Source organism: Ursus arctos, unplaced genomic scaffold (assembly GCF_023065955.2).
Source record: "Ursus arctos isolate Adak ecotype North America unplaced genomic scaffold, UrsArc2.0 scaffold_17, whole genome shotgun sequence".
NCBI lineage: Eukaryota > Metazoa > Chordata > Mammalia > Carnivora > Ursidae > Ursus > Ursus arctos.
Genome location: NW_026622841.1, coordinates 47,467,324 through 47,480,432, shown reverse-complemented (window position 1 = coordinate 47,480,432; position 13,109 = coordinate 47,467,324). Strand labels below are relative to the sequence as shown.

The window sequence follows — 13,109 nt, the reverse complement described above, 5'->3', positions numbered from 1 at the left end:
GCTCGGGCCTCTCAGGGGCAGGACAGATGCCAGAGCTCAGGTGTGAAATTTCGTCTCTTCTTCCCTCTCTTCCCCTCCCCCTCCCATGAAACACTTGCATCAGGTGGGAAAGACCGGCTCCTATTTACAGTTCCTTAGGATCCTCTTCCGCATGCTCATCAGGCTCCTGGAGGTGGACGTGTATGACGAGGGGGAGATCAACACGGGTGAGTTCCGGCCCCGGCAGGGCTGGGTTCCCCCGTGCCTGACGTGCAGGGTTATCGGGACGCTAAGGGCGCCAAACGCTTGCCAGGACGCCGCGGCCACTTTTGAGCTCTGTAAGTTCGGGTGGCGACTTGCACTTCTTCGGCCCCCCCTCAGGTCCGGCGGGTGGCAGGCGAAGAGGCATTTCACAAAGCCCTCCCAGGGGGATTATTGCTTATATGGGTTTGAAGGTCACTTGCGGTGTTCCGCTTGGGGTCCAGGCGCGTCTGGTAGGCGCCGCCGGCTGCTTCTGCTTTCACCGCAGGCTCGGAGCGAAGGGGTATGGATCGCTCTAAGGAAATGGAAACTTCTCTGGGCAGAACTGCGACCTCGCGCCTAAACAACCCCCTGCCCGTTTGCAGGAAGATGCCGGAGCTAGTGCTTGGCAGGGCTGTGGGGGCTGGTGTTCAAACAGAGTATCTCCCATCCTCCTCCTCCTGGAACCCCCTTCTCAGCCCTTCCCCGCCAGCTGTCACCGGTGGGAGGGTTCCGCGGTAGCCGGTCCGGCGGAGCCGGAGAGTGAGCGTGAGCAGGGGTCAGCCAGCATTAGCTCTGTAGCTAAGGAGAGCTTGGCCTCCAAACTGTGGCGTCACACCTTGGAGCGGTGGCCTGTGCTGGGGGGGGGGGGGGTAGAGGTAATCAGGCGGAAGCTCTTCCAAGCCCCTCAAAGATGAGTCTGGAAAAGGGAAAGGCCTTGGCATCTTCTGTCCCATTGGCCCTCAGATCTTACCCCACATGCTTGTCCTAAATAGTCGGACGTGTTCTGTGACAAGCCCAAGGGACCCGTTCAGCCCAGAGCAAGGCTAAGCAAAACCAGCCATATTTAATCATTTCGTTATCACTTTCGGCCCTATATCTCCACTTCTTACCAGCCCATATCCGTGATTGCAGACACACACACACACACACACACACACACACACACACAGGCCCATCTTCCCACCCACCTCTCCTTGTTTGTGTCCCCACCTGAGCTGCCCCAGACCCGCAGGCGCAACACAGAGGGGACCCATGAGCTCCAAGTTGGCCTCGAAACACTCGGGGCTGCCTGGAGGGGCCTGGCACCAAGAGGGCAAAGGCAGAACCAGCCAGACAAGGAATGAGGGACCTGTCATCTCACCAACCTTCCCACTAAAGCCCCTGGGCTCCAAAGACGACGACACCTTTAACGGCCCCCTCAGAGCCCGCTACCCTGCTCTGGGGCGTTAATCTGTGACGAGCCGCGAGCTGGTGTGACAGGCAAACCGGGCGCTGGTGGTGAGAGGGGCCGTTAGCGTGGCTTTATTCCTTCTACCTTATTTTAGTGCAGGTGAATGCGATGGTGCTCTGGAGGGGCTTTTTTTGTTTTTTTAAACTAGAGTAAGTTTTGGGTTTTATTTATTTTTTAAAGATTTTATTTGAGAGGCAGCGTGCGCGCGAGCAGGGGAGGGGCAGAGGGAGAGGGAGGAGCAGACTCTCTGCTGAGCGGGGAGCCTGGGATCAGGACCTGAGCTGAAGGCAGACGTTTAACTGACTGAGCCACCCAGGTGCCCCAAGCTTTGGGTTTTAAATAAAATGCAAACTTAAGCTCAGGGATATAAAAATAAATGATATTGTGTTAAAAAATAATAGCTGTACTTATAGTCTCAAGGCTTTTTTTTCTTTTAAAGCTTTTCTCTTTCTCCCTTTGAAAGTTTTCTTAAGCTTTTGGATCTTCTGAATTTTATCAATAATAACAATAAATATTCTCTATTGGACACCCCCCCCCCCCACGCCTGCCATGTCCGAGCACTTTCAGTGCACCATCTGGAGTTCTTAGCAATAACCGGGGTAGCGCGGTGGTGCAGGTGTGAAGTCAGAAGGGGCAGTCTGTGTTCAAATCCGGGGTTACTAGCTCTCAAACGACTGCATACTGGGGCCACCTAAGCAGCTTTAACTGCCATAACAGGTGTCTGGGAACTAAAGGAGATTGTGGGGTGGCGGCCTAAGCACAGGGATTTTGTCTTACAAGCTCCCAGGTGATTCTCCTGGCGGCTGACACCGGGAATCTTGCTGAGTGCATCCCTATGGTCGCTTAGGCTGTCAATATCTTAAAACCCCACGACGAAAACTGAGGGAGAGCTTAGATCACCCCAAACTAAACAAGCTTTTCAGGCAATCTGGGGAGCTGGGATGGGAGACTAGTTGATCTCCTAGATGTGGGAGTTGGTGGACCAGATCTGTAGAGGTTCACGCTGGGGTCAGCGAGGGCATGAGTCCCCGCCGGCATGGGCCTGAAGGGATCACTCTGGGCCCCTCTGCCCTGGGACATGGGAGATCATTTTTCAGAAATGCCTGTGTCCACCCATCTGGGAGTCATGTCTCCTAAAACCTCTTGTCCCTGACACCTGGGAGGGAGGCTGGGAGGCCGGTCAGTCTGGCTGCTCTGCGCACTTCCTTTCTCCGTGTTTTAGGTCACAGTGAAAGCAATGAAGTCAGCCAGTCGGAGGGAGAGCCCTGGCCGGACATCGAGAGTTTCAGTAAAATGCCCTTTGACGTCAGCGTGCACGATCCCAAGTACAGTTTGATGAGCCTGGTGTATACAGAGAAGCTGGCGGCGGTCAAACAAGGTCAGTGCGAGCAGAGCTAGGCGTACCTCTGCAGGTCAAGGGACACCTAAATCAAGGCAGGAAGCTTGGGGCAGTTTAATCATTGAGAGCAGTTTAAAGGAATTCTCCTCTCTGCTTTTCCCTTCTCTTACACACCTACTGATCACCTTTTACTTTTCATACCTGACTTTCCGGGCATACATTACAGAATCTTTGGAAGAGCCTTTCAGGGAGTGTGGGGCTCTCTTCCCAGGAGTAGGGGCTCCGTGCATATCATGGCAAGGTTTTTTGCCCCTTGATACGCAGAAGCAATAAAGGATGCCAAAGCCGAGGAGCCGAGGAAACGAGGAACCGTGTCCATGATGCTGACCAAGTACGCGGCCTACAACACCTTCCACCACTGCGAGCAATGCCACCAGTACATGGACTTCACCTCTGCCTCCCAGGTGTGGCCCCTTGTCCTTGCCTGTTGCCCAGCGTGGATCTTGTGTGTCAGGACTGAAAAATAAGGCTCCCAGTTTCAGGACCTAGACAGAGGACACCTGATTTACGAGATGGAGCCGCTCATTTGTGAGCAGAATGTGGGAAGCAATTAGTTAAAATTACTTTGAGCTTATTAGGATTGTGGGCAGGGGGAGGAGCGGGGAGAGAAAGAAACTTGAGTTTTAGCGTCTGAAGTCACTTCATCGAAATGGTTACATGTGTCGTGTTTAGGTGAGCTGTTATCTGTGATCCTGAAAAAGTGAGATGGTATATTTGGTGAAAGGGCCTTTACCCTTTGGGTTGTTGACAAAAATGGTGTTTTTATCTAACAAGTCAGTTGGGTGTGCACTCTGAGCTGTGAACAGGCCTGCTGATCTGCACCAACCGAATCATATTCTTACTCCAGTGTGGGGTGGTTTCGATCACTAGGCATACGGAGGGGTCAATCGTTATCTTTTATTTAGAGAGAAGTGAGAGGTAGAAACACAGAAGGTGAGCCAATGCCCCATAGTTTCTGGCTTCCTTTTGGCCAGAGCATCTGTAAACACAGTAGTCCAGAGCCCAGGTGGGGGATAAGTTCTATATTGCTTTCTCCCACTTTACCTTCTTGATTTTCATGACTTGGTTCTGAACGCCTAGAACAACTCTTCCTTCCTATAGGATGCGCTGATGGGACTTTCCCCAAACTTGCTTCTGCTCTGGAGGACCAAGTCTTCACCCTTTTCCCACAAGGTGCTAGAAGGGATATACTGAAAAACTGGATTGGTCATTCTGCTCTTCTAATACAAGCTATCTTTTATGCCCCATTTATTTTCTTGGTGTTCTTGAAGACTTTCAGTGGGCTAGTTTGTAATCCACTCACAATGCTTTATAGAATATAGAAGATTCAAGTCCCCGGTCTATAAATCATAAGCTTTTAGAAAAGTTATTAAAAATCCTCTGTTTATATAGTTAGTTTCTATGATTATAGTACTAAGTAGTATATTCCCACACTTATGAAGCAGAATGAACTAGAATTTAAGGGAAGAATTACAATACTGTTTTCCTATGAAATGTAACATTTAGGTTAAAACTCTTGGGAAATCTACCTGATTTCTAGCTGCTGCTGAAAATTGATGCTATCCTTTAATGAAGCCAAATACTGTCTGTGTTGTAAAGCACATAAAGACCTTTATGCAATTATTCAGTGAGCTGCGTTACTGAGAGAGCATGCAAACTTTATTATTTTTTCAAAGATGTATTTATTTTGACCGGGGTGGGGGGGACAATGGGAGAGGGTGGAACAGAATTCCAAGCAGACTCCGTGCCTAGTGGCAGAGCCCCAAGTGGGGCTCGATCCCACAACCCTGAGATTACGACCTGACCCAAAACCAAGAGTCGGCTGTTTAACTGACTGAGCCACCCAGGTGCCCCAAGCATGTGAACTTTATAGCAAAAATTATTTATTTATTTTTTTTAAAGTTCTACGCCCAATATAGGGCTTGAACATGACCCCCAAATCAACAGTCACATGCTCTACCTACTGAGCCAGCTAGGTGCCCCCCAACTTTCTGGTGGTTTAAAAATATATATTAGATTTATATTTGCCTTCAGTAAGTCAAGTGGTCTTTTCCTGGAAGCCAGAGTTCTGGGCTAAGTGACTGTTCAGACTTCTTCAGCTTCTACTGTAGCTAGGAAAGATGGGGCCACAGAGGCATTTTAATGATGTCGGCCCTAATATTTTACTTAGCCAAATGATATTCATTTAGCCGGATCCACATAAATGGCATTGATTCCCCCCCCCCCCATAACTGGGCACCTTTGAAAATGTTCAGAGAGCAGGACATGCTCCAGGGATGTTTAGCCTCTGCATGAGACTGAGCAGTAGTGGTTCTAAGAACATGAAGAATGCAAACAGTGCCAAGTAACAGACACGTCCCCACCCTCGGAAAGGCTGTGTAGGGCCGAGACGCTTGGCTCTCCTGTCGGTGGTAGCTACTGAAAGATGAAGCGTTTGCCTTTCCAACTCTTCCGACGTTGCAGGCACAGCCAGGTCTGGTGGCCTGTAGAAGATCAGGTTAGTTTGCCTCTCTTAACAACAACCTTAACGAGTGGTCTAAAAGTTTGCCAACCAGGAGCTTACATCCCCTTCCTTTCTTCTTTACAAACACAGATGTCCGACTCCACCCTTCACGCGTTCACGTTCTCTTCCTCTATGCTGGGAGAAGAGGTGCAGCTCTATTTCATCATTCCCAAATCCAAAGAGAGTCATTTTGTCTTCAGCAAGCAGGGCAAACACCTGGAGAGCATGCGGCTGCCCCTGGTTTCAGACAAGGTGGGTGACAGTGTCTGGATGCAAACGTTGCTTTCAGACTAACAGTCCCGACGTACTAGATTGGGTTCTCTGAACTTCTGAAATCTAAGGGTTTTAATTTCCCTTTTGGGTCTCTGGTTCTTTTCTTTTTTTGTTTTCTCTTTCAGCAGAATTTGAATGCAGTCAAGAGCCCTATTTTCACTCCTTCCAGTGGTCGCCATGAGCACGGACTTCTAAACCTCTTCCACGCCATGGAGGGCATCAGCCACCTGCATCTTCTGGTGGTCAAAGAATACGAGATGCCGTTGTACCGCAAGTACTGGCCCAACCACATCATGCTGGTGCTCCCCGGGATGTTCAATAACGCAGGCGTGGGTAAGGGGCCCCTGGGGCGCCGAGAAGGGCTGAAACATCAAGTGAGCTCCATTCCCTGCACGTGAGACTTTCAGAGGTTCCCCTGCCTCTAGGAAGAGTCCTGTCCGCCTGACCAGAGGACTTTGATTCTTCTTTAAATTTGAATTTTCCTTTCCCTTTATTGCAGTTTTGCAGAATTTTAACTTCCAAGGGCTAGTGACTAAAGAAGTCACTGGTAGATTGAGCGCCCCAGGAAGGGTTTGGGATTCTTCCCAGTGTGAGCTGCCGATGTTCCCGGGCTGGGCCTGCTGCGGCAGGAATGGGATGGTGAGGTGGAGCGAAGCTAGTAGTTCACTGTGGTCGGGAGGGGTCTGGAGGTATCCCCGAGTCATTGCTAATCATTGTAAAGGCACATGGCAAGTTCTAAGGGGGTTTCTGTACATCGGGAAATTGGAAGCATCATTACTGCCTATGGCAGTCATCTTAAAAGCACCTGGATGAAATCCTTCCAATTTTCCCCATGGAGTTTAAGAGCAATGGGCTGAGTTTATCAAAGGAGCACTTGGTTATCTGAGCGTGATAGAGCTGCGGGAGGCAGGAGACCTCCAATTGGATTCAGAGCTGTGTGTCTGGTCACTTCCTGAATCGTAGTTCCTAACCATTTTCCCCATCCGCTCCTGTGGGTGTCTGACCCACCGCAGTCTCCGAAGGGCTGAACATCAGCAGCAGCTAATTGACACGTTAGAGGGAAGTAGGAACATCCAGCCCAGAATCAGAGCGAATGCAGACCTGAGTTGTTTCTCTAAATCTCTAAATCTCCATTCCTTCTCTCCAGGGTATCCTCTTCCCTCACACCCGCCCCCATCTTTCCCTCCGCTCATCTGTCCATCTCTCTCCCTTCCTTCTTGAGTCTCTTCTCTTCTTGTTCTCCATTCCATTCCTTTTCATGTCCTTAAACCTTAGCTTTAATATGGGATGAAAATATTTCCAAAAACTAGTTTTGATTTTATTTTCCATGTTTATCACTTTATATCAAGTGAATTAAGGCTTTTCCATATTTCTGGTTCTCTGTCTTCTCCAAAACCACATATCCCCAAACTAACTCAAATATTTCTCCATATGAATACGATCCTCAAGTTACCCTTCTGTGCCTTACAGATCTTTAGGGGAATTTCCTCATCCCAGAGCTGACTGAATTTGCTTAGTGGCACTTTTGCCATTTTTGCAATAATTTGAGGAGAAACTAACATATATGCAAATGAAATACATGCAAATTATTTTTAATTTTTTATTTTGGGGAAAAAAACAGCATAAAATTTACCATCTTAGCCATTTTTAAGGGTATAGTTCAGTAGCATTCAGTATATTCACATTGTTTTGCAACTAATCTCCAAAACTCTCTTCATCTCGCAAAACTGAAACTCCATACCATTGAAAATTAACTCATTTCCCCTTTTCCCTGGCAACCACCACTCTATTTTGTCTCTGTGAATCTGACTACTTTAGGTACCTCATGTAAGCTTCTCATACAGTATTTGTTCTTCTGTGTCTGGCTTATTTCACTTAGCAAAATGTTCTTAAGGTTCATCTCCATTGTACATGTGTCAGAATCTCCTTCCTTTTTAAGGCTGAGTAACATTCCGTTGTATGTATACCCATTTTCTTTAGCCGTTCATCCACCGATGGGACACTTGTGAATAATGCTGCTATGAACATAGACATAGCAAACATATCCTCAGGAACCCTGATTTCAGTTCTTTTGAGTATATACTCAGAAATAGAGTTGCTGAATCATATGGTAATTGTTTTTAATTTTTTGAGGAATTGACCTGCTTTCCATAATGGCTCTACCATTTTATATTCCTACCAACAGAGCAACATGTTTCTTCATATCCTCAGTAATAATTATTTTCTGAGTTTTATCTTTTGTTTGCTTGTCTTTTGATAATAACCATCCTAATAGGTAGGAGATGCTATCTTACTGTGATTTGATTTGCATTTCCCTAATGATTAGTGATGTTGAGCATCTTGTCACGTGCTTCTTGGCCATTTGTATATCTCCTTTGGACAATCTATTCAAGTCCTTTCCCTATTTTTTAATTAGATTTTTTGTTGTTGACTTCTGGGAGTCCTTTATATATTCTGGATGTTAACCCCCTCATGATTTGTAAATGTTTTCTCCAATTTCATGGGTTGCTTTCCACTGTTAATTATATCCTTTATACAGAAATTTTATTTTTATTTTTTTTAGATCTTTGAGTAATATTCTTTATTGTATGCTCTTATTTTTTTAAAAAACTTTTTAAATTTAAATTCGATTAATTAACATATAAATGTATTACTGGTTTCAGAGGTACAGGCCTGTGATTCATGAGTCTTATATAATAACTAGTGCTCATTACATCGCATGCCCTCCCTGTCCATCACCCAGTAACCCCAGCCCCCCACCACCCTCCCCTCCAGCAACCCTCAGTTTGTTTCCTACAGTTAAGAGTCTCTTATGGTTTGTCTCCCTCGCTGATTTCATCCTGTTTTATTTTTTCCTCTCTTCCCCTATAATCTTCTGTTTTGTTTCTTAAATTCCACATATCAGTGAGATCATATGATAATTACATATATATATATATATGGGTATAGGTATAGGTATATACACACACACACACTGCATCTTCTTTATCGATTCATCTGTTGATGGAAATCTGAGCTCTTTCCATAGTTTGGCTATTGTGGACATTGCTGCTATAAACATTGGGGCACAGGCACCCCTTCGGATCACTACATTTATATCTTTGGGGTAGATACCCAGTACTGCAATTGCTGGGTCGTAGGGTAGTTCTATTTTCAACTTTTTGAGGAACCTCCATACTATTTTCCAGAGTGGCCGCACCAGCTTGCATTTCCAACCAACAGTGTAAGAGGGTTCCCCTTTCTCCCCATCCTTGCCAACATCTGTCACTTCCTGAATTAATTTTAGCCATTCTGACTGGTGTGAGGTGGTATCTCATTGTGGTTTTGATTTGTATTTCCCTGATGCCAAGTGCTATGGAGCATTTTTTCATGGATCTGTTGGCCACTTGTATCTCTTCTTTGGAGGAATGTCTGTTCATGTCTTCTACCCATTTCTTGATTGGATTCTTTGGGTGTTGAGTTTGATAAGTACTTTATAGATTTTGGATACTAGCCCTTTATTTCATAAGACATTTGCAAATATCTTCTCCCATTATGTCGGTTGTCTTTTGGTTTTGTTGACTATCTCCTTTACTGTGCACAAGCTTTTTATCTTGATGAAGTCCCAATAGCTCATTTTTGCCTGTTTCCCTTGCCTTTGAAGACGTGTCTAGCAAGAAGTTGCGGCTGAGGTCGAAGAGGTTGCTGCCTGTGTTCTCTCCTAGGATTTTGATGGATTCCTGTCTCACATTTAGGTCTTTCATCCATTTTGTGTATGGTTTAAGGAAATGGTTCAGTTTCATTTTTCTGCATGTGGCTGTCCAATTTTTCCAACACCATCTGTTGAAGAGACTTTTTTCCATTGGATATTCTTTCCTGTGTGTCAAAGATTAGTTGACCAGAGTTGAGGGTCCATTTCTGGGCTTCCAATTCTGTTCCACTGATTTATGTGTCTATTTTTTGCGTCAGTACCTTACTCTCTTGATGATTACAGCTTTGTAATAGAGCTTGAAGTCTGGGACTGTGATGCCACCAGCTTTGGTTTTCTGTTTCAACATTCCTTTGACTATTCGGGGTCTTTTCTGGTTCCATACACACTTGGGGATTATTTGTTCCAGCTCTGTGAAAAAAGTTGATGGTATTTTGATAGAGATTGCATCAAATGTGTAGATTGCTCTAGGTAGCATAGACATTTTAACTCTGTTTGCTCTTCCAATCCATGAGCATGGAACGTTTTTCCATTTCTTTGTGTCTTCCTCAATTTCTTTCATGAGTGTTCTATAGTTTTCTGAGTACCTCTTTGGTTAGGTTTATTCCTAGTTACCTCATGGTTTTGGGTACAATTGTAAATGGGATCAACTCCTTCTCTTTCCTCTCCTTGTTAGTGTTTAGGAATGCAACCAATTTCTGTGCATTGATTTTATATCCTGCCACTTTACCGAATTGCTGTGTGAGTTCCAGCAGTTTTGGGGTTGAGTCTTTTGGGTTTTCCACACAGAGTATCATGTCATTTGCAAAGAGTGAGAGTTTGACTTTTTTGCCGATTGGAATGTCTTTTTGTTGTCTGATTGCTGAGGCTAGGACTTCTAGTACTATGTCTAACAGCAGTGGTGAGAGTGGACATCCCTGCCATGTTCCCGACCTTAAGGGAAAAGCTCTGTTTTTCCCCACTGAGAATGATATTTGCTGTGGGTTTTTCGTAGATGGCTTTTATGATATTGGGGGATGTTCCCTCTATTCCTACACTACAAAGAGTTTTAATCAAGAAAGGATGCTGTATTTTGTCAAATGCTTTTTCTGCATCTACTGAGTGGATCATCGGGTTCTTGTCCTTTATTTATGTAGTGTATCACATTGATTGATTTGCAGATGTTGAACCACCCTTGCAGCCCAGGAATAAATCCCACTTGGTCGTGGTGAATAATCCTTTTAATGTACTGTTGGATCCTATTGGCTAGTATTTTGGTGAGAATTTTTACCTCCATTTTCATCAGGGATATTGGTCTGTAGTTCTCTTTTTTGGTCGGGTCTTTGTCTGGTTTTGGGATCAAGGTAATACTTGCCTCAGAGAGTTTGGAAGTTTCCCTTCCATTTCTATTTTTTGAAACAGCTTCGGAAGAATAGGTATTAATTTTTCTTTAAATGTTTGGTAGAATTCCCCTGGGAAGCCATCCGGCCCTGGGCTCTTGTTTGTTGGGAGATTTTTGATTACTGCTTCAATTTCCTTGATGGTTATGGGTGCACAGAAATTTTAAATTTTGATGCAGTCCAATTTACCTTTTTTTTTCTTTTGCTGGCTGTTCTTTTGGTGTCCTATCCGACAAGTCATTGCTACATACAACAGCAAGCTTTTCACCTGTTTTCTTCTAAGAGTTTTATAGTTTTAGCTCTTGCATTTAGATCTTTGATCCACTTTAGTTTTATATAATGTAAGATACAGGTCCAGCTTCATTCTTTTCCATGTGAATATCAGTTTTTCCAATAACATCTGTTGGAGAAACTGTCCTTTTTCCATTGAATGGTCCTGACACCTTTTTCAAAAAATCACTTGACTGTACAGTCCCTTAGGACTGGCCCAAAAACACAAGAGCATACTGCTAGGCTCTGTATTCTTATCCCATTGGCCTATATGTCTGTCTTTAGGCCACTACTGCATTCATTACTATCATTTTATAGTTAAGTTTTGAAATTAGCCAACTGTGAGACTTCCAGCTTTGTTCTTCTTTTTCGAGGTCGTTTTGGCTATTGAGGGTCCCTTAAGATTCCATATGAATTTAAGGATGGATTTTTTTTTTTTTTAATTTCTGCACACACACAAATCATTAAGATTTTGAGAGGGATTGCATTAAATCTGTAGATCATTTGGGTGATATTGACATCTCAACAATATTACGTCTTCCAATCCATGAACATGGATGTCTTTCCATTTACCTGTGTCGTCTTTACTTTCTTACAGCAATGTTTTGTACTTTTTCATGTACAGGTCTTTCACATGCTTGGTTAAACATTTATTCCTAAGTATTTTATTCTTTTTGATGCCACTGTAAATGGAATTGTTTTCTTAATTTCCCTTTTAGATTATTGTTAGTGTGTAGAGACACAACTGATTTTTTAGTTTTATACCTGCAACTTTGCTGAATTCACTTTTATTATTCCTAACGTTTGTATGTGTGTGCAGAATCTTTATGGTTTTCTACATATAAGGTCATGTTGTCTACAAAGAGATAATTTTCCTTCTTCCTTTCCAATCTGAGTGCCTTTTCTTTCTTTTTCTTGCCTAACCAACTCTGGCTAGGATTTCCAGTACTGTGTTAAATAGAAGTGGTAATGGTACAATGGAACAATCCTTGTCTTGTTCTTACCCTAGAGTAAAAGCTTTCAGTTTTTTACCATTACAATGTTAGTTGTGGGCTTTTCATATATGGTCCTTACTCCACCAAGAATACAAAGTATTATACACATGCTCTTGGAAGGTAGATTTTCCTAAATCTCTAGTAGTACCCTTGATCTATTCAAACTGTTTTTCTAGTTCCTCCACAGATTTAATCGCTTTTTTTAGCCTCTTCATTTCATTACCTACATGTTCATTTTCGGGTGGCCCACTCATAAAATTTGGCTGCGATGATCATCTTTTTAATTTTTTTAAATTCTAATTCCAGTGTAAACATATAGTGTTATATTTGTTTTAGGTGTACAATATAGTGATTCAGCAATTCCATATATTACTCAGTGCTCAAGTGTACTCTTAATCCACATCACCTATTTCACCCAACCTCCACCCCCCTTCCCTGTAATCATCTGTTTGTTCTCTATAGTTAAGTCTGGTTTTTGGTTTGTCTTTTTTTTTTTTTCTTCATTCGTTTTGTTTCTTAAATTCCACCTGTAAGTAAAATCATATGGTCTTCGTCTTTCTTTGACTGGCTTGTTTGAGTTAGCATTATTTATAATAGCCAAATTATGGAAGCAACCTAAGTACCCACTGATAGATGAAAAAGGATAAAGATGTGGCGTATATACACAATGGAGTATTATTCAGTCAGAAAAAGAATGAAATCTTGCCATTTGCAACGACACGGAGGATCTGATGATCGTCATCTTAATAATCTCTAATAGTACTTACCACATGTTAGGCACTGTCCTGAGCACCATAAAACAATCCTGTGAAGTAGACATTATCACTGTCTTCTTACACGTGGAGAAGCCAAGGCATAGGGAAGTTAACTTTTTCACTGTCACGCAACTAGAAAGGGGTGGAGTCAGGATTTATGTTGCCAGCATGGCTCCAGTCTTTTACTATACCATACTGCCTCTTGCAAAAAAGCCCATCTAGGCAAAGGATGCCACTTTCTAGAATCTTCTTCAAAGAAGACATTGCTGTCAATCTCCTAAAGCAGGGGATACATTAGTATAAGCAGCATACCCACTTACTGCAAACCTGGCCACTCCCTACAGCAGGACATGCAAGTGGCTGCTTCTAAGACTAACAGCACGTCTTACGGCTT

The 13,109-nt window shown here is 43.8% G+C and overlaps 1 protein-coding gene across 4 annotated transcripts in view; it reads left to right on the top strand.

Moving 5' to 3' along the window:
- Nucleotides 1-13,109, top strand: part of GREB1L (GREB1 like retinoic acid receptor coactivator) — a 262,117-nt gene that overhangs the window by 238,705 nt on the left and 10,303 nt on the right. For 3 of the 4 annotated variants that reach the window (XM_057313207.1, XM_044382873.3, XM_044382874.3), the window contains 5 exons: nucleotides 104-206; nucleotides 2,676-2,831; nucleotides 3,117-3,256; nucleotides 5,446-5,607; nucleotides 5,754-5,961. In XM_057313207.1, coding sequence (XP_057169190.1) covers nucleotides 104-206; nucleotides 2,676-2,831; nucleotides 3,117-3,256; nucleotides 5,446-5,607; nucleotides 5,754-5,961 — 769 coding nt within the window. The remainder of the gene's footprint in view (nucleotides 1-103; nucleotides 207-2,675; nucleotides 2,832-3,116; nucleotides 3,257-5,445; nucleotides 5,608-5,753; nucleotides 5,962-13,109) is intronic. The other variant, XM_026496065.4, reaches the window with a different exon arrangement.